The 25,617-nt window shown below is 42.0% G+C and overlaps 1 protein-coding gene across 18 annotated transcripts in view; it reads left to right on the top strand.

Annotated features, from left to right (window-relative positions):
* The first annotated feature begins 6,685 nt into the window (after positions 1-6,685).
* Sec31a (SEC31 homolog A, COPII coat complex component) overlaps positions 6,686-25,617 on the top strand; it is a 59,915-nt gene continuing 40,983 nt past the window's right edge. For 4 of the 18 annotated variants that reach the window (XM_035452967.1, XM_035452966.1, XM_027387634.2 and 1 more), the window contains exons 1-6: positions 6,690-7,030; positions 19,458-19,540; positions 20,178-20,301; positions 21,296-21,494; positions 23,108-23,203; positions 24,849-24,989. In XM_035452967.1, coding sequence (XP_035308858.1) covers positions 19,462-19,540; positions 20,178-20,301; positions 21,296-21,494; positions 23,108-23,203; positions 24,849-24,989 — 639 coding nt within the window. In that variant the 5' untranslated portion in view covers positions 6,690-7,030; positions 19,458-19,461. Of the gene's footprint in view, positions 7,074-19,457; positions 19,541-20,177; positions 20,302-21,295; positions 21,495-23,107; positions 23,204-24,848; positions 24,990-25,617 lie in introns of all 18 variants that reach the window. The other 14 variants (XM_027387640.2, XM_027387639.2, XM_027387638.2 and 11 more) reach the window with 10 other exon arrangements.

Genomic DNA, 25,617 nt, shown 5'->3' with positions numbered 1-25,617 from the left:
CCTGAGGCCCACAGGGTGGAAGATGAGAGTTGACTCCTGAAAGTATCTTCAAACCACACATACACAATAAGAAAAAACAATATAGTAAAGCTGAAACATTAGAGTGTTGCTGTTTTATTGAAATGTAAAATGGTACAAGTAATTATGGAACAAATGTATTCCATACCTTGTGACAGTTTTGTGTAAAACCTTACCCTCTTCTAAATGAGAAAGGGATTAAAGTTGTCAAAAGAATTTAACTTTTAAGTCTTTCATTTTCTTTTATAAAGGTTTATTTCTGATGGTATGTTGTATGTTTGTGTGCCCTCATACAGCTGGAGTTACAGACAGTTGTGAGCTGCCTGAGGTGGGTACTGTGAGCAACATGCTCTCACAAGTACCAAGTCATCTCTCCAGCCCAACTTTTTGTGAATGAATTTGAAAGTTTTTGCATTTTGGAGAAAAAGCAAAAGGGAGGTGTGCTGTTGTAATGTGGCAGTTGCCAATCAAAATGAACTGTAACTTCTTGTCAGTTGCTGCCTGGTAAGAGGGCTAGCCCAGACACAACCTACTAGAAGTGTCCTTATTACATTTCAGGAACCATGCCAAATAGGGTGGCTGCCCAATACAACCAGGTAGTTTGTCTTCAGATCCAATTGTACTGCTGTCTGTCCGGTTCATTTGTAGTATACTTAATAAACATAGTTTTCTACTATTCTGACTTGGGTGAGTTCTTTTACTGTCTGCTACTCCAAACCACAGCATTTGGTGGCTCAAGGGGAGTGGAGAACGCAAAACTCTTAGGACTCTCCTTCAATTAAGGAAATAACGTCAGAGCAACATTGGCTTTGAAAGTTGTCCAGATGTTCAGTTACATTCACTCTTAAGAGTAGAGGGCCAGCAGGGTGTTGGTGGCACACTCCTTTAATCCCAGCACACAGGAGGCAGAGGCAGGCAGATCTCTAAGTTTGAGGCCAGCCTGGTCTCCAGATCCAGTGCCAGGATAGGCTCCAAAGCTACACAGAGAAACCCTGTCTCAAGAAAACTAAAAAGAAAAAAAAAGTTGAGGGCCAATGCCCCTGGTTTTAGTAGGAGAATGAATGTTCCTGGTAAAATCTGTGGTTATGTCCAAGGGTTAAACTGCCTTGCCTTGTCTGATAGAAGACCTTAATTGTCAGGCAGCTTATCCAGAGAAAATCTGCACATTGGCCCATCTTTATCTACTTTTTCAGGCTTATCAGGAGTTGGCAGCCACTGAGAAGCAGTAGTATATCTGGTTACCCGACTGAGGCCATACCTTAGAAACCTCAGTTTTTGTTATTCCTTTTATGTCTTCCCTTCTGGCCTTCATTCTGACACTAATGTCATCTGAGGATTTCATGACATCTGATCTGAGAACTGGGAAACCTTAGGTTTCTTGCCATTTAGCTGTCTGCCCTTGTCAGTAGTTTTCAGTAAGATAAAACTAGCTGACCTGTTGGACCTGCCTGAAAAGGCACGAGAACTGAGAAAGACAAAAGGTAGTAGAGTCCAGAGGTTTGGACCCTTATTATCTTGGAGACACCTTATTAGTAATTAGGGTCGCTGATCCCCTTTTATCAGGTGTCAGGCCTCTATTATTGTAGACTCATCATTGAGATGTTAGTTTCTGGAGCTTCCTTAAAACACCACCATGTCACCACTGGGAGATGGTGCACACAGGCCTTTAATACCAGCACTGCAGAGGCAGGTGGGTCTCCAAGTTCCAGGCCAGCCTGGTCTACATAGCAAATTCTAAGACCCTGTCTCAAAAAAACAAAAATAAAGTAAAACAAAAGCTATCAGCTGGGCGTTGGTGGCACACGCCTTTAATCCTAGCACTCAGGAGGCAGAGGCAGGCGGATCTCTGAGTTCGAGGACAGTGATTGCCTGGCTCCAAAGCTACACAGAGAAACCCAGTCTCCAGAAAAAAAAAGCTATCATGTCTTTCCCCACAGGACAAACTTAGGTTCTTGGTCTGGTTATTTTCCTATTAACTGTAGGCTTATGTTCCTTAGCTCATTGAAGGGTACTATAAAGACTTTCTTGAAAGAATCTCAGCCCAGGCTGGCCTCAAACTCACCATCTAGCAGCTGAAAATGATTTCAAACTGGTCTTTGTGCCCTACCTCCTAGGTACTGGCATAGGCCTGTGCCACCATGCCCATCTCTTAAAAATTTTAAGACTCCTGTTTTGCCCTTTTTTTTTTTTGGTTTTTCAAGACAGGGTTTCTCTGTGGCTTTGAAGGCTGTCCTGGAACTAGCTCTTGTAGACCACGCTGGTCTTGAACTCACAGAGATCCACCTGCGTCTGCCTCCTGAGTGCTGGAATTAAAGACGTGTGCTACCACCGCCCAGCCTGTTTAGCCTCTTTACTCATCGTTACTTAACAAAAAATCAGCGAAACCTTAGGGTTCAACAAAACAACCAGCTGTAGAATTTGTGCTTCCTAAGGTGTCATCTTTTTTGTCACACTTGGCCCCTGAAGTCAAGTTGCATAATGAACCAACAGTGTCAATCTGAGGGAATTTAACTATTGACGTCCAATCAAACCTCTGGGAAGAGTAGTTCTCACTAGTAGTCAAACACTCTAACTGTACATCATATACTTGGACTTACACTCTGATATCTGTGCTATAGACATGATGTCTGGCCCAGTGAAAATCTCCAAACCTGAAAACTGGGCACCCCAGCTTGCCCAAACCCAAACAGGCTCGGTCCTTTAGCATGTATGTTCATTGGGGATCTAGGTTAGGACCCCCCCATTCAACCTCCACTGGGCTCTATCTTTGGCCCCTAGGAGCTGTCATGCACTCCTTTCCAGACATTCCTGGAAATGTTTCTCATACAATCTATCTGTTTAAATCCTGAGTACCCTGTGTTCTTCCTTTGCCAGACTTGCGCCTATCTTTACTCCTAACCCACAGGACACAAATGGTCTGGCACCTGTCCTTCCCAGAATTCAAGACAGGAAAATGTTCCCTTATTCCTATGTACCCCTGTCTGAGTGGAAGGTGATCCTGTTTTATTGTTGGGACCTCAACCTTACCATAGGCACAGAAGTGGGCTTCTGGACGGAACTATTACTGCCCCCAATCTCCCTGGGACTTAGAAATAGTCATTCTACTCCAAGAACTTTTAGCAATATAGCAAATCCAATTGAAAGCAACATTTACAGCAGAAGGACATTCCCCATCATAGCTGTGGTTTCCTAAGGTCTGCTCAAGATCAAGCCAGCCAACATTCTAGCATGATTTGGGGGGGAAGTCTTAACAAGCCTCCAGCCTAGCTGAGTAACTGTGGACAATTGAGGACTTGCTGAGGGAGTCAGTTTTAAGAGTTTGGCCCTTGGTAGGTTGACCACTCCCCAGTGAATGGCCCCACACCTGTTCCTGCCTTGCCTTACCATGATAATGAATTGTGACCTGTGAACCAAATAAATCCTTTCCTCATCCAAAAAAAAAAAAAAAAAAAAAAAAAAAGGAACAGTTTCATTGCACAGCTTAACTGCAGTGATCCTACTCTGTTACAGGAAGAATATTGCTCATGTATCAGCAAATCTTAAATACAACTGAAACATCAAATGCACAAGTTCAGTGGAAATGGACATGTTCAGAGACAGGACAAGTGGGTTTTGAAGTGTCTGGTCACAGCCATCCTAGGTACCTTTCTGTCAAGGACCACTTATGGCTGTTTGCATCTTCTATTCTTTTTTTTTTGGGGGGGGGGTTTCGAGACAGGGTTTCTCTGTGGCTTTGGAGGAGGCTGTCCTGGAACTTGCTCTTGTAGACTAGGCCGGTCTCCAACTCACAGAGATCCACTTGCCTCTGCCTTCCAAGTGCTGGGGTTAAAGGCATGCACCACCAATGCCCGGCTGCATCTTATATTTGATCTTTATTATTATTTTAAGTTAGCACACAAAGTAATAGGTTCCATTTTGGTGTTTTCAGGTTCTTATATTTTTTAACCTATTTGTCATGTTCATCTCTAGGATTCAGCAGTTTTAGGCCCAGGTGATTTTCAGCATGGATTCCAGCCAGTACCCTTAAAGAATGGATTACCAGGAGGCCCTTTAAAATGGGGCACCAGGATTTTCCTGACAGTCATTCTCAGCTGTCCCTTCATGACTGCTGTCATCCCTTGACAAGTCAACAGGAAATTAGGGCAGCATTAAAATTTCATTCAGGGGCTGGAGGCATGGCCTGTGAGTTAAGACCTAATGTTCATTCAGAAGAACCAATTTCTGTTCCCAGCACCCACAAGGATGAACTGACACCTGGCCTCTGCAAATGCCTATATTCTATGTCCACTCCCCTCCCCAAAATGCATCTTTTGAAAAGAAAAAAAAAAGAATTTGTGCTGCCCAAAACTCCAGAAGAGACCTCCTAAACTGCCCCATTTGGCCTAGACCAGGTCTCTAGGTGTGTAGGACAAGTGGCAGCAATGGCAGGGAGACCAGCCTTTGTTCGGAGAATGTGAACCAGTCAGACTTGCTCTATTTACACCACAGGATCCAAAAAGAGCCGTGTGCACTAGGCATTTCTGCTACTGCTCCTGCTCCCAGAGAATTTTACTACCTGTGACTCCACATGCCATATGGGGGTGGGCTACTATTTCCTCAGGCGGTAAACTTGCTTTTTTTGTTGTTGTTGTTTGAGATAGGGTTTCTCTGTATTGTTTTGGAGGCTGTCCTGGAACTCACTCTGTAGACCACACTGGCCTCGAACTCACAGAGATCTGCTTGCCTCTGTCTCCTGAGTGCTGGGATCAAAGGCACTTCTTTATTGAACACAAACTATAAGTGAGCCGGAATTGGAGGCGGAAGCAGGAAGATTGTGTGAAGTCAGCCTGAACTACATGGTGATACCTGTCTCTACAGGCTGAGGATATGCTTATAATGAGAGCTTCTTCGTAGCATACACAAGGTTCTGTTTTCCCTGTCTTGGAAAAACAAAAACAAAAAAAAACAAAGAATAAAAAAACCCATTATTTTAAGGAAGCCAAGAAAAGAGTTGGTGTGGTTAATACGTATAATATAGTTAGGGGCCCTCAATCTAGTCTAGTCCAGGTTCTGTGTTATAGGAAGTGGTTTTCCTGTTACTTGATTTCACTGATAAAATAATTCCTCCTTAATTAAAAAGCAGAGCGAGACAACACATCTATAAAGATTGCAAGGTCTAAGGAAGATAGTAACATCCCTTTATTTGAAGTGTTTGGGACCACATGAACCCAGCCTTGTTTGTTAAAACTTACAGAAATATACTAGAGCTAGCTTAAGCTGAGAGATAGGGTTCATTAATTATTTAGTTAATAGGGAATTTCAGCACCCATTTTCTGTCTCACTCATTTTATGTGTTGAGTTCCCATATGTATATAGGTGCCCTATAACATTGCTGGAGGCCAGAAGAGAGTGTAGGATCCTCAGGAACTGAAGTTACAAATGGTTGTGCATCGCCATGCGGGTGCTGGAAAATAAACTCACATCATCTGCAAAAGCAGCAAGTGCTCTTAAAGGCTAAGCCATGTCTCCGGCCTTTGCTGTCATTATATTTTGCTTTGCTTTTTGAGCAGGCTCTCTTGCAGTGTAGGGTGATCTGCCAGAACTATGTAGCCTTGAATTCCTCCTCTACCTCCTGAGTGTGGCCTTATATCCAATGAAGCCCAGCTCAACGTCCACTTCTTTCTTCTCTTTTGCTTCATAGACCGGCTTCTGTTACACTTTTCAGCTACTAGTTTATACTCGATTGAAAATATCAAATGCTCGAGCGTCTCTCTTTCTCTCTCTCTCTACACACACACACACACACACACACACACACACACACACACGGCAGCTTCACTTTCCAGTTACTAGTTTATACCCTTAACTGAATCTCATTGCTCGAGCGTCTCTCTCTCTCTCTCTCTCTCTCTCTCTCTCTCTCTCTCTCTCTCTCTCTCTCTCTCTCTCGCACGCGGAGTTTCAAATTAGGGTGCTCACTTTGTCGCAGTGGCCTAGGGCGAATGCTAATAGGTCTGAATGCCACGGACAGATACTGAAATTTTAAGGCTACCGACTGCATTTTATATAACTCACAGGATCTAAGACTCTGGAGTACAAGTAATAGCCTTTGGGTGTGTGCGACAAATTCACATACATTCTCAAAAGAACGCAGGCCGCACGCCTTTAATTCCAGCACTCGGGAGGTAGAGGCAGGAGGATCTGTGTGTACGAGGCCAGCCTGGTTCACAAACGAGTTCCAGGGCAGCCGCGCTACACGAAGAAACCCTGTCTCTAAAATCAAAAATCAACGATAAGAACAAGAAAAAGGCCAACGCAGAACCAATAGACAGCCGAGCCACAGACTGAACCAGCTTGCCCAGCTTTCGCGCTGTCGGTCGGGCGTGGCGAGCGAGTGTGGCCAGCGGCTGCTGACGCCTCTCACAGGAAAGCTACGTGGCGCCCCGCGGTCACCGCTGCTCTTCCCTGATGGAGACGCCCAGCGGAACTTGCCCTTGATCCACCGCCAAGCGGACGCATCCCTACACAACACGCCTCCTCCAGAAGCACGTCCAAATCCCAGCCTCCAGCTCGACGGCCCTTCAGAGGCACATTGCTCCCGGAAGTGCCGTCCCGCCGGGTGGGAGGAGCGAAACGCGGCTCCCGGAAGTTACGGTCGGCAGGGTGGGCGTGGCGACTCGCCGCACCCGGAAGTGGCGGCCCGCAGGCGGGGCTGCGGCTGCCACGTTGGAGCGGAGCGTGGAGGTGGCCCTCGGCCGCGGAGGAGGGGCTGCAGCGGCGGATGCGGGGAGAGTCCGACGGTCGCTGGCTAACGCAGGACAGACAGGTCGCCGAGGTCCGCCAGGTGTGTCTGCCGTTTGTTTCCTGCCCCTCGCCAGGTTCGGAGTCCGCTGCCGAGGCCCGAGGCCCGCTCTCCGCTGACGGCGCGCCCCTGTCTCGTTTTGGCCCCGCCGGGACAACGCCTGGAGTCGCCACAGCCGGGTGATCGCGCCCGTCATCCTCCGCCAACGTTTCCAGGCTGCCCTGCTCCCGAGTGAGTTTGAGGTTAGGACCCTTCAGAGCCTGTGCACAAAGAGGTGCGATCCCCAAGGGCGAGGAAGGGAAACAGACCTCAGGATTGTTTCTATGACTTCAGTTAGGTAGAGATTTATTTAAAAAAAATTGTGTTTGAACTGTTGCCAAATTTGAGGGTTTACCGATTGTAAACGAAGACTACTGTCATTTAACTACGATTGTATTATTTAGGTAGGGTCAGCAGTCGCCAATCACAGCCTATACCTTCAAAAGTGTATGATTTTGCTGCTGTTGTTACACTGAATTAAATTGTGAGGCACTTGTAAAATAATTGCCTGGACTTGTGGGCGTATAAACTTTTTCTGTGAGCTCGTAGAACTAATTCTGCAGGGTTTTGTCGTTTTGTCTTTTGGAAGTTGCAAGAGGTTTTTTTTGGTTTTCTTGGTTTTTTGTTTTTTTGGTAGTTTCTCCAAATTGTTAAACTATAGAAAGCTGGCACTTGCTGCTTTTGTTTACAATTGTAACTGTTAAATAGATGATTAGAAGCTTGCTCTTTTCCCTTAAATCCTGATTATCCAGAAGGTAGCTAAATTTACTGCCCTTTTGAGTAGTTCTGTCCTTGTTTCTCTATTAATTATATCTCCTAGAAAGATTTGTAGGGAATGAAAACCTTTGGATAATTGCTGTCTAATTGTGAATAAGTTACACGTTTATGGAGTTTGCAAATGTAAGATTTGAGATGAGTTTTGGATTTTACTGATTAATTTATGTAAACAGGTTCTTTCCTGGAACATGTTAAGAGTAGAAAGACATTTGTAAACTGCAAAAAGCAGTGACTGTCAATCTTTTGGCGTTTTTATTCCTCTTTGAAAGCATTGGGCTATCTTCCTAGAAAAAAACGTGTTTACACTGTAAGCTCATGCCTGGATAGAATTTTCTATGTAATTTCATGGGGTTCGAAAATTCCATATTAAAAACTTGTAAAGTGATACTGTTAAATTAATTTCTTTGTCTTTCTTCCTCTCTTCTTCCCTCCATCCTACATTCTTTGAGATAGGGTCTCATGTGACCCAGCATGGCCTCAGACTCACAGAATAGCCAAGGATGACCTTGAATTCTGACGGTCCTACTCTTAGCTCCCAAATTCTGGGATTTCATGCATGCACCACCACACTAGACGTGTTTCCTTTTTTGTAGGTTAATTTTACCTCCTAAGGTTTAATCTTGTATATTAATTAGTGTGATATCATTTAGTTCAGCAACCAAGATATGGTTGATTTTTGCAGTTGGTTGAATGAGGTGAGCCTGGAACAGTTGATAGTGCTAACTCACTCCTGAAGCATAGACATTCCTACACTTAGTGAGATATGTTGATAGTGCTAAGTGCCCTGAAGAACAGATATCCCTGTCCTTAGTGAGATGTGTTGTTGCTCACATGCACTTTTACTGAAAATAGTGCCAGTAAAGGATTTGCATTCCTCATTAAGAGTCAAAGGTGTGGAGGCCATTACCTCTGACTTCTCACTTTCCTATGTGTGGGGTGGCTCTATAGTGTTGCAGTGTTGCTACTTTTGACAGAATAGTACTGTTGGGTTTTCATATTGCTTCATAAAACTTGCAATTTGAAAATCAGTTTAGGCCTACCCTTCCTAGTACCCACATCTAGTGGCTCACAGTCACCTCCAGTTCCAGGGCCATGGCATCTGCAGGTATCTGTAGGTACACAGACACAAACACACATGAGTATAATTTTAAAAATAAGAATACCAGTGGAAAGAAAAAAGCTTTCACTTAAAATAAGTTCTTGTCTAGAACATCATGTTCCTCAGATGTTAGGTTTTGGTCTTTTTTGTTGAGGGAAGTAAAGAAACACAGGGCTTTGATTATTCTAGGTATGTATTGTGGGCTGTAGCCCTAACTCTTGGGTTTTGGTTTTTTGGTTTTTTTTGTTTGTTTGTTTGTTTTTTAGTTTTTTTTTGAGACAGGGTTTCTTTGTGTAGCTTTGGAGCCTGTCCTGGAACTAGCGCTTGTAGACCAGGCTGGTCTTGAACTCATAGAGATCCACCTGCCTTTGCTTTCAGAGTGCTGGGATTAAAGGTGTTCGCTACCACTGTCCGGCTCTTGGTTTTGTTTTTTTTGTTTTTTTTTTGTTTTGGAACAGACTCTTATCATTGTAGCTCAGTCTGGCCTAAAGCTACTGCTCTCCTGCCTCTTAGTCTCCAAGGATTACATACCTCTGGGTGCCACCTTGCCTAGCACTAGATGTATTCTTGAAGACGTGTTGGGAAAGAACTTTTAAGTTTCGAATTGAGAGCAAGAGGCATTCTCAATAGGTGTGCCTTTTCTCCAGGCCCTTCAAATTGTGGTTTTGAAATAGCTGTTGTCAGTGAGTTTTTATTTACTATGGGCTAAGCAAAGTTCTAAATACTCTAAAACCTTTTTTAATTCTCCCAACATGTGATGTGACTAGCTTTGTGGGAGAGGAACAAAAACACATATATGCAGTGACATGAGACGTAGAGCTGAGACTTAGGCTGAAGTTGAAGCATAAGGTGTGTGTTCCAGGCCTCAGTCTACCTGCTGTGCTGTAGGTACTGTCTGGTGGGTGATAGATACGAACAAACCGCTGTCCTCATAGTGCTCATTTCCTATTTTTGTTATGTTCTGGGTAAAGTGGTCTTGAATGAAACAGTGATGTACAATGAGAATACAGTCACAATATCAAAAAGCTACACAAACTATTGTAATTGGGAAGCATCGACAACTTCATTTAATCCCTCATATTCTAAGGAAGTCATTTGTAATTAAATAAACATGTCTGAGAGGGAAATACTGTATTTTTGTAGCATTCTTATACAGATTATGGTAGTCTTGTTTAATTTGATTCAGAACTTATTGCAAACATGTTGTATTGTAACACAGGGTTTTCTTTTCATAGCTGGCACTGAAACTGTATTCACAGTTTAACTGGCACAGGTTAATAAGAGGAACTACTTTTGACCAGAACCTTGAGTCAGACACGAGTAGGAATGCTTTGCGTTCCTACTTAGCTGTCTTATGCCCCTGTGGTTATCTCTGTGTTACACATTAACTAAACACTTTGGAATTAGGTAGCCCTTGTACTTTTGCTGTCAGAGATAGTATAATTCTAACCAGGATTTTTTTTGGGTGGGGTGGGAGGTTGTTTGAGACAGGGTTTCTCTGTATAGCTTTAGCTGTCCTGGAACTCACTCTGTAAAACTCACGGAGATCCACCTCCCCCTGCCTCTGTGTGCTGGGATTAAAGACTCCCACCACCTGACCTAAACTCCACCTTTAAAAAAAAGTACATATATGCATACATATATACATATATATATATATATATATGTTTATATGTATGTGTGTGTATATATATGTGTATATATATTATTTGTTTTTCTTTTTAGAAATCACTCTGAAATTAACCACTCCCTACCTTGAATTTTTTTTAAGAAATCACTCTGAAATACTTGCTAGTATTTTTATTCCTATTTTTAAGCATAAAGAGATCCTCTACGTAGTTTAAAATTTTAAAAAAAGTTTTATCCAACTCTAGTCGTTTTAGCTTATCTTACCAAGTACATTAGTTTTCTTTGACTGTAAATATTAAAAATTGAAACAAAACTTTTGTATATTTTATACATACCTCAGGCCACCCTAAGCAAATTTGGATTGTTTATTTGTTTTTATGGGTATGTGCATATGCTTTTGTAAGTTTATTTATATCACATGCATATAGGAAACCCTTGGAGGCCAGAAGAAGGCATCACATCTTCTGGACTTGAAGTTACAGACAGTTGTGAGCTGCTATGTGGGTGCTGGGAATTGAACCTGGGTCTTCTGCATGAGCAGTAAGCACTTTGAATCACTGAGCCATCTCTCTGGACCCACCCTAAGCAGTTGTGAATCCCAAAAGAATAAGACTTAATACATGATTGAAAACTGATGATACATAAAGAAGTTTGTAAAAAGGCAGATTGGAATATGTACTAACAGGATATAATGAGGTATCTAGATAAAATAGGATGATAGTGTATTATAAAATGCCTAAAGTGTGACCCTGCTGGATGTGAACAGACATGAGCTTATTGAGATCCCTGTGAATTGGATTTTCATAAATGAATTGGAACTTGAATCTTCTATTAAAGATTAAGTCGTTGGCTTAGAGGAGAAGAGGACTCATAAAAAGAAAATAGGTCCTGTTTTTGTTTTTTTCCTACAAAACCAGAATCTTTTTTTCACCTTGAGTGATCTTATGTATGGTATTTTCTCAGTCTTAGATAATGGTAATCTTATTTTAAGACCTGCTCTCTGGGGTTCAATTCTCCGCACCCACATGGCAGCTTACATCTGTCTGTAACTCCTGTTCCAGGGGATCTGACAGCCTCACAACAGACATAAATGCAGGGAAAACACCAATGTACATAAAATACAAATAAATGAATAATTAAAAAAAATACTGGGTTTCATTATATATCCCTGCCTGGCCTGCAATTTACTGTGTAGTCCAAACTGGCCTCAGACTAGCAGAGTTCCGTCTGCCTCTGCCATCAGTACTAGACTTAAAGGTATGAGTCACCATGTCCAGGACACGGACACACACACACACCTGCTTTGATTTGGAGGCATGAATCCAGGGCCTTGCATAGGCTAACCACTGGTACTCTACCAGTGAACTGATTCCCTCTGCCTACCTTTGTGTGTATGTGTGTGGGTACATATGTGTGGGCTGGCTGATGAGTGCTCCTGTCTCCTGTGTGTGTGTGTACAAGTGTGTACAAGTGGAGGCTAGAGGTCAGTGTTGGGTTTCTCTCTCTTTCCCTCCCTCTCTCTCTTTCTCTTGGTTTTTCGAGACAGGGTTTCATAGCTTTGGAGGCTGTCCTGGAACTTGCTTTGTAGATCAGTTTGGCCTCGAACTCTCAGATAACCACCTGCCTTTACCTCCCAAGTGCTGGGATTAAAGGTGTGCGCCACCACTGCTGGGTTTCTTTCTCTATTGCTCTTCATATTGATTCCTTTGTTTTTTGTTTTTTTGTTTTGTTTTGTTTTGTTTTTGTTTTTCGAGACAGGGTTTCTCTGTGTAGCTTTGGACCCTATCCTGGCACTCTCTCTGGAGACCAGGCTGGCCTCGAACTCACAGAGATCCGAGTGCCTCTGCCTCCCGAGTGCCGGGATTAAAGGCGGGGGCCACCAACGCTTGGCTCCATGTGTGAATCTTATACTATCCCAAGAGGTCACTTTCAGTTTTTTTATTTATTTACTTACTTACTTTCGGATTTTGAGACAGAGTTTCTCTGTGTAGCCCTGGCTGTCCTAGAACATGCTCAGTAGACCAAGCTGACCTTGAAATCAGAGATCCGCCTGCCTCTGCCTGCCCAATGCTGTGATTAAAGGTGTGCACCACCACCTCCTAGCTGAGGTACTCACTTTTCACAAGTGTAGAAGCCAGAGCTCAGGAAAGCTGAACAATATCTAACATATCATGTCTAGTAGTGGCAGAGCCAGTGTCCAAGCACAGGGATGACTGTTAGTCACAGTTCTAACTATGTAGTACAAGCATAGAGCCCTGATTTACCTACCATACATGTGTTTTGTTTTTTTGAGAGAGGGTCTCACTAGGTAGCTCTGGCTGTCCTAGAACTCACTATGTAGACCAGGGTAAACCTCCAGCTTTTTTTTTTTTTTTTTTTTTTAAGGCAGGGCCTCTTGTAGTAGCTAGACTGGCCTGGAACTCCTGATCCTTCTGCTTCTAGCCACCAAGTGCAGAGATTGCAGGCATGTGCCACTGTGCCCAGCTTACCTAGTACACTTTCTAAAGTGAATTTCATTCCTCTTTTGGTTCTTATGAGAGGGTCTCATATATAGCTAAGTTGGCCTCACACTTGCTGTGTAGTGGAAGACGACTTTGAACTTGTCATCTTCTTGCTTCGACCTCTGTTGTGCCGATCTTACAGGTGTGTGCCATCATGCCTATCTTCTAAAATGAATTTCTTCTCCACTTAACTTCATTATGCATGATAGGTGCATTGTCATTGTTTCTTCTAAATATTAATACTTTTAAGTTAAAAGTTATGTGTATGCGTGTGAGTGCACGTGTGCAGATAGAGTCAGAGGACAACGGGGGTGGGGGGTGGGGGGGTGGGAGAGTCAGTTCTACCATGTGTGTCACAAGATCAAACTCAGGTTGTCGGGTTTGGCATTAGGCACCTTTATCCACTGAGCTGTCTTGCCAACCCTTCCTTAGTATTTCTTTTTTAATCTAAAACTTTTTTGTTGTTGTTGATTTGAAACAGGGTCCCATATGCCTAGTCTCAGCAGGAAGTAGCTGAAAGAGACTGTCCATGTGCTCTTGATTGTCCCACTTCCTCTGGAGTGCTAAGGCTATAGGACAGTGTGTGCTACCACCCACATCATGTGTATAGGTTGATCCCAGGGCCTCTGGCGTGCTAGCTTGGCACTCTACCCACTCAGCTATATCCCATTAATGATGATAGAAAAATTGAATATCCGACTTACAGGCAGTTACAAACAAGCTTGGATTTTGGAGTTCAACTTCTGAGGTCAGTCTTGGCTGTGTCTTTGGAGTTTGTACAAATTATCCAACTTCTTGCACCTCAATTTTGTCATTTGTAAAATCATCTTGTGGACACAGTTTGAATGTATAAAATTCAAATCTGAAGCCTTTCTCTGGAGACTAATAAAAGGAACTTGATCCTCAGCTGACAGACATGGTGTAGAGCATTGGTAAACCTGACAGTGAAGCAGAAGTGGGGGTGGTCCTAAGGAGACAGTGTGAGTGTAAAAGTCCAGTATTGTAGGGATTTAGTTACTCAAGCATGAGCGAAGACGTGCAAAGTAGGAGATGGGAAAGTTTGTGGATTTCTGCATCTGTAATGACTCGGAGTCAAATCAGTCAGTAGAAGTCTCAGCACATTTAGTGGCTTAAAGGTGAAAACTAGAGCTAATGCTGTTGACTTTAACTAGGGGTGCAAGAGCAGTGAGATTATGTGAGCGGGACTGGAGAGCACTTGCTGCTTTCGCAGAGTTCCTCACTACCACCTCCTCCTGCAGTTCCAGTGGATCTGACACAGCCTTCTGGCCCCTAAGGACACTGTGCTCACATGGCACACAGACATATGTGCAGGCAAAACACTGTACACATAAAAGTAAATTTAGAAAAGATTATATGAGCTAACTTCATTTGTGCAGCTCACAGTTGATGGATAAAGAAATGGGGATTAATGTCACTAAATAAAATTATTTAAAATTACAAAGGTAGAACCAGAAATGTGTTGAAATGAAAATAAAAAAAAAGATCTCAATTACAAGAGAAATAATCACTATACAAAAGATAAAGAAACAATAGCAGAATACAAGTTACAAAACCAAATAACAAAGTGGTCACAATGGCCTGCACTTAATACCCTGGTGCTGGGGAGGTGGAGACGTCCTTGGGCTCACCAGCCACACAGCTGAGCTGTATGGACAAGGTCTAGGTGATTGAGACACCCTGTCTTAAAAAAGAAGGTAGATAGCTTCTGGGGTGGATTGCTGGCATGCACACACACACACACACACACATACACACATATATGCACACATAAATATATAATACACTTATATACACAATATTATAGATATTTGTATTTTATAGACATGCACAAACAATATATAATATACACAATATATATTTTTATACACATGCACAGACAATATGTACATATATTATGTGTGCATGTGTATATGAAATCTCAAAATATGATAGACTAAGCCAACCACATCTTTGGTATCTATAACTTTTAAATGATTTAAGTTAGCCAAACAAAACAACTTCAGATCCATTCACCATGCACAATCTAAGTTTTCTACTGTTTCCAGAATGGTTAATGAAATCACAGTGATTTAAAAGTGCACTTGTAATTGTACATGTAAAGGAAATTTTTATTTTTTGTTTTTGATACAGGATCTCTCTATGTAGCCCTGGCTGTCCTAGACCTCTGTGTGGGCCAGGCTGGCCTCGAACTCAGATCTCCATCAGCCTCTGCTCCCCTGAGTACTGGGGTTAAAGGCAGAGCACTGCTGGCATCTGTAAAGGATTTTTTTGTTTTGTGTTTCAAGACAGGGTTTCTCTGTGTAGTTTTGGAGCCTGTCCTGGAACTAGCTCTTGTAGACCAGGCTGGTCTTGAACTCAACAGAGATCCTCCTGCCTCTGCCTCCTGAGTGCTGGGATTAAAGGCGTGCGCCACCACTACCCAGCTTGTAAATGAATTTTTTTAAAGGTAGAAAACTTGGTGTGATACTACATCCCTATAGTTCCAGCATGTGGGAGGCTGAGACAAGAGGATTACTTGAGCTTGGGAGTTTAAAACTAGTCTGGGCAGCATAGGGAGTCCCACTCTCAAATATCAACAACGCAATAAAGATACTGATCTCAGTGTAAGACATATATGCATCCATGCTAGAAGGTATTAAGGCTAGACTCCTTATAAAGCCAAAGGATGTATTGACATAGACTACTGTAACTATATGCTAAGTAGCTGTGTGATAAGAAGGTGACTTCCATGAAGCTGAGGAGATACCAGGAGGAACAAACAAACACATGAATCCCTTCCTGGTAGGAGGCTGGAGAATCTTTGTTGTGGTCCAGGATACACAAGAAGACAAAAATAGGGACACAAAAGACACTGAGATACAGTCGTGAAAGAGTGTAACAGTTTAGACAAGAAAGTGTTGATTAAGGTGTTACTCTGAACCCTGAAAAACAGATCATGTCTTCTTTAGGACCATGTACAGTTCAGAAAAAGCCATTGTGTAAGTTCCATGTATATTGGGCAGAATACGGATTTAGGTTAGGGAAGCTACTTTGAAGAATACTATAGTGATACACCTAATTGTACACTTGACAGAGCTATGAAGTATACCCTTGAGTGTGACCCCTAATGTAAACTGTGAACTGGGTGATGATGGTAAGTCAGTGTTGGCTCATGGATTGAAATGAGTGTACTAGATGTTAGGGGAAGCAGGCAGCTGTGGTAATGGTACTTACTAATGCAGTTTTTTTTTTTTTTTTTTTTTTTTTTTGAGACAGGGTTTCTCTGTGGCTTTGGAGGCTGTCCTGGAACTAGCTCTTGTAGACCAGACTGGTCTCGAACTCACAGAGATCCGCCTGCCTCTGCCTCCCAAGTGCTGGGATTAAAGGCATGCACCACCACCGCCCAGCTCCAAGTTTTTTTTTTTTTTTAAATGAACCTAAAACTGTTCTAAAGTATAAAGCCTATTTCTTTCTTTCTTTTTTAAAGATTTTATTTATTTATTTATTTATTATGTATACAACATTCTGCTTCCATGTATATCTGCATACCAGAAGAGGGTACCAGATCTCATAACGGATGGTTTTGAGCCACCATGTGGTTGCTGGGAATTGAACTCAGGACCTCTGGAAGAGCAGCCGGTGATCTTAACCTCTGAGCTATCTCTCCAGCCCAAGCCTGTTTCTTAAACAAATATTATTACTAGGTTTTATTTGTTTTTGCTGTTGTTTTTTTTGTGAGACACTGTCTCGCTATATAGCCTTGGCTTGCTTGGAGCTGGATATATAGACCAAGCTGGCCTCAAACTCACAGAGGGCATATCCTCCCCCCCCCCGCAAGTGATGGAATTAAAAGCATGTAACACCACACCCAGCTATTATATTTTAGTTTATAGGTGTATGTATGTCTAAATGTATATGCACTATGTGCATATGGAGGTCAGAAGAATAAGTTGGAGCCCCTGGAACTAGACTTAGAGGTGATTTGTAACCACTGTATAGATGCTAGATGCTGGGAACTGAACTTGGAGCCTCTGCAAGAGCAGCAAGTGGTCTTAACCACTGAGCCGTCTCTTCAGCTTAGTCAGAAGATTAAATTTACAGCCTAACTTTTATCATTGGTGTTGTGCTAATGGAAGGCCTTGGTTCAGTCTCTACCCCAAAAGGAAAGTAAAATCAGAAAAGAAAGGAAAATGGGTAAGTATGTATGACCCACAACTATATTGTGAGATAGCAGGCATCATTTATACATAGAGAAAAGTATACAGAGCTAACTTTTTTTTTTCCTATTAAATGGACAAAAATCTAAAATTGTGGCATTTCACTCCAGTCAGGCTTAAGAGCAGGGGTTGGCCATGGTACTTAGAATGTAAAAAGATTCATTTGTTATAGAAGGCAACTAGTGATATTTATAAAAATTAAAATGGAACATATCTTTTTTTTTTTATTTTTGATGTGTATAGGTGAGGTGTGTGTTTATCTGTGTGTAGGTTCGGGTAGCCAGAGGAGGGCATTGGATGCCCCAGGGCTGGAGTTACACTGTAGGTGGCTGTGTGCTGCCTGATATGGCTGGGAACCAAACTCGCCTCTGAACTGCTAAACCATCTCTCCAGTCCTGGCATTTATCTTTTATCCTAGCAGTTTAACTTCCAGACATTTATGACCATTCTTGTCCATAAATAGCATGTGTGTATGACTGTTTGAGTTTTGTGACGATAGTGAACTACATAGTTAAATCTACATAATTAAATCATGGTTACCTTACAATAAGACAACATTCCCTGAAAATTTACTTATGGAAAGGTAACAGACATGAAAAAATATGACTTTAATGAGAATATGTAAACAAGTGGCATATGGCTTTAAATCTTGAAGTGGCAAATTTTCTAAAAATTTCTGCTTTAATCTTAAATCTATAGTACACCTGTGTCATTTTAAAATTAGTATTATCTTATTTTTCTTTACCTATTTATTATTCTGTGTATGGATATTGTGCCTGCATCTACATCTGTGTGCCCATTGTGCGCCTAGTGTCCGTGTAAGGCAGAAGAGGGTGTTGGATTCTCTGGAACTTGTTTCAGATGATCATGAGCTGCTTTGTCGGGGCTGAGAATTGAACCTGTGCCCTCTAGGAGCACAGTCAGTGCTCTTAACCACTGAGCTAGATCTCCAGCCCTGTTATTACTGTAGACAGGATCTTATATGATCCATGTTTAACTTAAAGTTCCAGTCCTCCTGCTTTGGTCTCTGTAGTTGTCCCGACCCCCAGGACAGCAACCTAGAGCTAGAAGTCCAGGGAGGGGAATGGGGACAAGAGACACGAGAGAATGACCACAAGACAGGATTCTGATCAAGTGGCGAATTTTATTTTTTCCAGGCTAGTTTATATAGTCAGTAGTATGGGGTATAGGGGAGGGGGAGAAAAGGCCAAGAGCCAGGTGTTAGTTTAAGCAGGATGTTAGAAAACTATTGAAAGAGGATATTGGCAGGGTAAAAAGTTCATGGGTGGTGGGGAGAGGGAGGGTTACCTAGGTAAGTGGGCCTGTGGTTGGAACAAAGGATTGACGTCTGGGTCATGTTGTTCCTTATGGGTGCTCATGCTTCTAGAAACCATTTATAATCAGAAGACAGTTCTATAACCCTGTGGCTTACCAAATTTGGCCTAAAGGTTCATGCCAAGCTGTATGGCTCCCAACAGGTCTCCCATGTGTGGAAATTGCAGGTGTGTGTTATTTCACCTGGTCTGAAGTTACTGAATTTGTTTGTTTTTTTGGGGGTCTCACTCTGTAACACAGGCTGTACTGGAACTCACTATGTGGCCCGTGCTGGCATTGAACGCTGTATGATTCTCCTTCAGCTGCCTGAGTGCTGGGGTTATAGGCATACAATACCATATCTGACTGTGAGAAGTTTTTAAAACCATTTTTTATCATTGAGTAGTCCTACCCCAGAGAGATCCACCTCGTTTATTCCCTACTGATAGTCTGTATCCTGTCATTTTGAAAGGGGCACATACAACCTTGGTTAATTGCTTGTATTTTTATTTTTTTAAGTTTTGAGACAGGGTTTGTTTGTGTAATAGTCCTGGTTTTCCTAGAATTCGATTTATTGACTGGGCTGGCCTCGAACTCTCAGAGATCTGCCTGCCTGTGCCTCCCCAGTGCTGGGATTAAAGGCATGCACCACCATGTCCGTCACTTATATTTTCTTGCAGGGTATTTCACAGGCTGACTTTTTAGCTAAAGGACTGTACACTGAGCATCCCTCATTGAAGCATCTGAAGAGTTTCATATTTTGAAGCATCTTAGATTTTATACTTAGGCATGCTCTGCCGTAAGATCTAGAAAATATTCCAGTATCAGAAAAACTCTGAAATCTGAAGCGTGTCTGGTCCCTGTCATTTCAGATAATGGACACTCAGCTGTATGATCTGTAAAGAATTAGAACAACACAATATTTGTCCCAAAATAGTCTCACAGTTTATGTCTAATATTGAACATTTCCAACAAACAATACATTTGTGTTATTAGTACTGGGGTATTAACTAATGTTTTAGTGATTTTTAATATTCTGTGTTATATGCTCAATATATCTCTCTGTAAAATGTTCATTTTAGCAGAATGAAGTTAAAGGAAATAGATCGTACAGCTATGCAGGCATGGAGCCCTGCCCAGAGCCATCCCATTTACTTAGCCACAGGTAAGTTCAAAAAAGAAGACAGTATGGTTGGCCTACCTGTATGTCTGCCTTCTTCATACTTGTATCTTACATTTTAGTTCAAGCTTCATCTTCTCTGAAAAGCTTCTCATTCTCCAGTAAGATACCTCCATCCTCCTTATCACTTAATTTGATGACCTTCCTGTGTACAATGCAGAACTTCATAGCATTGGTCAAGTATGACATATGTAGTATCTTTTCCAGTGCACAGGAATCTAGTTTATCTTTACCCCACCGGAAGTTGAATAGCAAATGACATAACAGAGTTTCAGTGAATTATGAACAAACTCAGCAGAAATACTCTTTAAATAAAGAGAGCTTTGTGCAGGGCTTAAAGCAGATACAGTATATCGTGAGGCTGTTTCTCCAGAGAGATTGTAAGCTATCTGCAGCCTTTAAAAATTTACCTGTAACTCCCCACTCTCAGAGATGTCATCTCCCAGCCCTGTGCCAGAATCTTACTGCTGTAGTAACATGCTCAGTGGCATACATACTGTGGATTCAGCTGCAGATGTGTTCATAACAAGACAATTAAAAGCATGCTTCTTCTTTCTCTTTCATGCCACTTTCCGAGTCTTTTATTGTGCACATGTAGTTACCATACTTGTATTTTCTGTAGGAACATCTGCTCAGCAGTTGGATGCCACGTTTAGTACCAGTGCTTCCCTGGAGATATTTGAACTAGACCTTTCAGACCCATCCTTGGACATGAAGTCTTGTGCTACTTTCTCCTCCTCTCACAGGTATGGCATTCATTTTATTTTTTGAGGCAGGGTTCCTGTAGCCCAGGCTGACCTGGAAGTCACTAGTAGCCAAGAATGCCCTGAACCTCTGTTCTGTACTGTGTGTGTTAGGATTATGGGCAAGTGCCACCACTGCTCGCTTGTGCAGTGCCTGTGACTGAACCCAGGGCTTTGTGCAGGCTGGGTGAGCACTCTACCAAATGAGCTACACCCCGGTCCTGTGCTCTACCTCTGTCTGTAATTATGTTTATTAGAAACTTCAAGGAATAATGGCGGTGACATGAAGCACGTGTGAAAAATTGTATCAGTGCATTTTTATGAAGTAAAGTACTTATATGTCCTATTGAACGTTCCATTGTTGTTCTGTGTAGTATGGCTGTAAGGCTCCTAACTCCTTTCTTTCTCACTGCAGTAGTTTTGTCTGTCTCTTTTTATCTTATAAAATATAGGTATGAGTAAAGAAGGGAGTATATGTACATTTTTATACACACACATAATTTGTTTTGTTTTTAAGACAGGATCTCTCTCTATGTAGTCTTGGCTGTCCTGTGTAGATTGGGATGGCCTTGAGCTCACAGAGATCCTCTTGCCTCTGCCTCCTGAGTGTTCGGATTAAAGGCATGCACCACCACCATCTGGCCCAATGTTTTGTTTTCTAAGAAAGCAGTTGATTAGCTCTGTTTTGCAGGTGAACAAAATAAATTTTGGGAATATTAAGTAACTTGTTCAGGATTGCACAGATAAACTAATTTTTAAGTTCAAGTAAACTTTCTATACTGTATTACTCTGCCGAGTCTTAACTGTTTAGAGGTCGGGAAATCAAATATAAATACATAAGTAAATATTAAGATTCTGTTTTACTGAGGATACAGTCAGTGGGAGTTAAAGAGAAACTACAGCTTGTATTACATGGAAAGATCAGATAAAAATATAATTTAAAAGTATTTGGCCACTTGCTTAATTCTAAGAATGAGCTATTTATTTTCTCCTTAAGGTACCACAAGTTGATCTGGGGACCTCATAAGATGGATTCCAAAGGAAATATTTCTGGAGTTCTGATTGCAGGTGGAGAAAATGGAAACATTATTCTTTATGATCCTTCTAAAATCATAGCTGGAGACGAGGAAGTCGTGATTGCACAGAAGGACAAGCATACTGGGCCTGTGAGAGCCTTGGATGTAAACATTTTCCAGGTTTGCTTTTATTTGACATTCATTCATGGTTCTTCTTTTGAAATAACTACTAGCTGGGCGGTGGTGGCACACACCTTTAATCCCAGCACTTGGGAGGCAGAGGCAGGTGTATCTCTCAGTTCGAGGTCAGCCTGGACTACAGTGCGAGTTCCAGGACAGCCAGGGCTACACAGAGAAACCCTGTCTAGAAAAACAAACAAACAAACAAAAACCAAAAAACAAAAAAAAAAAAAAGAAGAAGAAAGAACTACTAGGCTTCATCATTAGGAATGAAAGGTACCGACTTACTCCTGTACAGTTTAGAGTACAGATTAGGAGCTGGGCATAGACATGGAGGCACATGCCTGTAACCTCAGCACTTGGGGGATGCAGGCAGAAGGATCAGGAGTTTGAGGCTAGCCCCAGCTACATGGTAAGTTCAAGGCTATCCTAACCACATGAGACCCTGTCTCAAACAACAGCAACAACAAAAGCGCAGGGGGCTGAGGAGATAGCTCAGTTGGTGAAGTGCTTGCATTCAGTCCCCAGGACCCTGTGGAAGTGCTGGGGGTGGCAGCATGCACCTGTGATCTCAGTCCTGGGGAGGTGGAGACAGGAGGACCCCTGGGGCTTGCTGGCCAGCTAGTCTAGTCCATTTGGTGAGTTCCATGCCAGTGAGAGGTGGACAGTGTTTTTGAGGGTGACATCTGAGTTGTTCTCTGACCTCTGTATGCACATGGACACAGATGCATGAACATGCACGTTTCACATGCTGGCTCACTTACCCAACCAAACACGCATAAACAAGTAAAATCTGCCTGAGCAAAACTAAGGCAAAGACATTCAGCAATAGGCTTGCTTGTATTAGACATCTAAAATGTCATGCCATCTGCCTGGACACCTTTAGACGTTAGGAGACCCAGAGTTTGGAAACTAAAGCTTATGCTAGTCCAGCTCATAGAACCCGTTGGTAGAAGTTTATGAGCATGAAAAGTAACCAGTGAGGTCAGTTTGTGAAGCCTGTTAGTTATTCTTGTTCTTCTTACCAGTTTTAGCATTGTTTTAGCCCAATGGGCTTGACGTAGAAATCAACCAGAAATACTGATCCCTCCAACAAAACCATGTGCCCATGAGCTAGGCATATGTGAAAACAGTGGCAGGCTTTAGCTCATGAACTAGATGTGTGTGTATGAACAGCGGCAGGCTTTACTAGCTCTGGGTGCGGGCTGTGAGGTTCCCTGAGAAAGACGCAACAGCTATAGGAAGTAACTGTAGGTGTATCTGAGAGCAGTAATTGGCGACTGCTTTTGTTCCATAGTCATATTTTCTCCCAGAGATGCAGAACCACGAACACTAGTCCCTATGTGGTCAACGTGCTTGTCTTTAACATTTTAACGACAGACTGCTCTTTTTTGTGACGTATTGCTTTAAAATAGTTTCATTGTCAGTAGACATACTTCATTTGGAAAGTTATACTGTTTCTGTAAAAAAGTTAACTTTGATGAAGAATTAATTAGGAAAACACACACATGATTGTTTTGAATCAATGGAAAAGCTATGTATTAAAGTCAACATTTCAGTTTTTAGTTATTCTGAGTTTTCAGTTATTATTTGATTATTGTTTCTATTTGCAGACCAATTTGGTGGCCTCTGGTGCTAATGAATCTGAAATCTACATTTGGGATCTAAACAATTTTGCAACTCCAATGACACCAGGAGCCAAAACACAGGTATATTAATTGTTGATCAGTGTAATCAAAGGAACCAAAAGCTGATCTTTTAAATGTATTCATGTTGGCTTTAAGTTTTTTTAAGAGCAAATCAGTAATTCAATATCATTAATTTCCTGTGGCATAGTAAAGTATTAATAAATAGGTTTCTCTTGTAAGGCGGTGCCAGGAGGATTACCTTCAGTATGAAGGTAGCTTGGAATATAGAGTGAGACTTTATCTAAAATAAAATGTTGCTGGGTGTGGTGACACAGGCCTTTAACCCTACCACTCAGCAGGCAGAGGCAGGCAGGTCTTTATGAGTTCAAGGCCAACCAGGTCTATACAGTGAGTTCCAGACCAACTAGAGCTATATAGTGAGATCCTGTCTCAAAAAATCAAATATAGCCTTTCTACAAGGTATCTCATTGTGTGGATTCCCAGTTTTATTGGCTGTTGTAACTGCTTCTACCATTTTGAAGTCTTGAAAAGTGGCTTAATAATAGCGTATTGTCTACTACTTATAAAGGCATTTTTTTCCTGGAAGTCCAGCCTGCCATTTTTGTTCTGCCTAATTATAGGTCACATTCACCAGCCATCATTTTTGTAGTTTATGGTCTATCTTGCAACATCTGCAAATAAAGAAACGGCTTGGTTTATAGCAAGAACTCAACAAATGCCTGTTTGATGGGACAATATTAGACAATATAAAGTATTTGAAGCTATGTAGATCTGTGTTTTAAACAATATGGTACATATTATGATTGTATGAATAGAAAGGAAATTTGTGGAATAGATGGATCTAATTTTAAGTAATAGATTTTTTTAAAAAGCTAAAGGAGAGGCAGGCATGATGGTATACACCTTTAACCCCAACACTGGGGGAGCAGAGACTCTGTTTGTCTTAAAAAAAGAAATGAAAGAAGGAAATAAAGAAGCTGGATTTATGATTAAATTTAATTTTTAGTTCTTTTGAGAACTCAGTGTATAGACTCAGGCTGGCCTCGAACTAAGAAATTAGCCTGGCTCCAGAGTACTGGAATTAAAGGTGTGTGCCACCACACCTGGCTTTATAATTAAATTTGAAAATAGTAATGTTGGGGCCTTGGAGAGATGGCTCAGTGGTGAAGAGCACTGACTGCTCTTCCAGAGGACCCAGGTTCAATTCCCAGCAACCACATGGCAGCTCACAACTGTCTGTAACTACAAGTCTGACACCCTCACACAAACATACATGCCCAAAAAACACCAATGCAAATAAAATAAAAATAAATTATAAAAAAAAGGAAAGAAAAAATAGTAATGTCCTAGTTGCTTTCTGTTGCTGTGATCAAACTGCCCAAAACCAACTTGGGGAAGGAAGGGCTTGTGGCGCTTGCATGTCTGATCACAGTCTGTCGTCTAGGAAGGTTGAGTGGATGGCTTCTCCTGGCTTGATCACTTACTTTCCTCCTATAACCATGACCCACCTGCCCAGGTATGTTACCTCCCACAGTGGGCTGGGCACCCCCATATCAGCCAGCAATCAGAAAGTATCCAGACACGCCCTCAGAGCCAGCTGATGCAGGCAGCTCCTCGGTTGAGGCTCTCTCTAGGTACTCCAGTATGTCCACTTGACAAGACTAACCAGCATGGAAATGGTTTCTAATGGCTTGTTCCTCAATAGCCACCCGAAGACATCAGCTGCATTGCGTGGAACAGACAAGTTCAGCATATTTTAGCATCAGCCAGTCCTAGTGGCCGGGCAACTGTGTGGGATCTTAGAAAAAACGAGCCGATCATCAAAGTCAGTGACCACAGTAACAGGGTAAGTGTTGGGTTGACTTGTGATGAACATGGGCACTTTTGCTGTAAGTGCCCTGGGGCTTCCTTCAATAAATCAGATTTTTGTAAAATTAAAACCCTGTTTTTTGTTTTTTTTTTATCATCAGTTGGTCAATGGTCAATAGTGGGAAGAATGCTCCCTCCCCCTTATGATAATAATTAAATACCCAATAAACCCTGTTGGATATGTTTTGTTTTGTTTAATTTTTAAAAATTTTTTTGAGGGGAGTTTTTAGACAGGGTTTCTCTGTAGCTTTGGAGGCTGTCCTGGAACCAGCTCTTATAGACCAGGCTGGTCTCAAACTCACAGAGATCCTCCTGCCTCTGCCTCCCGAGTGCTGGGATTAAAGGCGTGCGCCACCAATGCCCTGCATGCTTTTTCTTTTGTTTCTTTTTTTTTTTTAATATATTTTTTAAAGATTTTATTTATTTATTATGCATACAACATTCTGCTTCCATGTTACATGTGCACACCAGAAGAGGGCACCAGATCTCATAACGGATGGTTGTGAGCCACCATGTGGTTGCTGGGAATTGAACTCAGGACCCCTGGAAGAACAGTCGGTGCTCTTAACCGCTGAGCCATCTCTCCAGCCCGCTTTTTATTTTCT

The sequence above is a fragment of the Cricetulus griseus genome, assembly GCF_003668045.3.
Source record: "Cricetulus griseus strain 17A/GY chromosome 1 unlocalized genomic scaffold, alternate assembly CriGri-PICRH-1.0 chr1_1, whole genome shotgun sequence".
NCBI lineage: Eukaryota > Metazoa > Chordata > Mammalia > Rodentia > Cricetidae > Cricetulus > Cricetulus griseus.
This window is presented reverse-complemented; position numbering and strand designations above follow the sequence as displayed.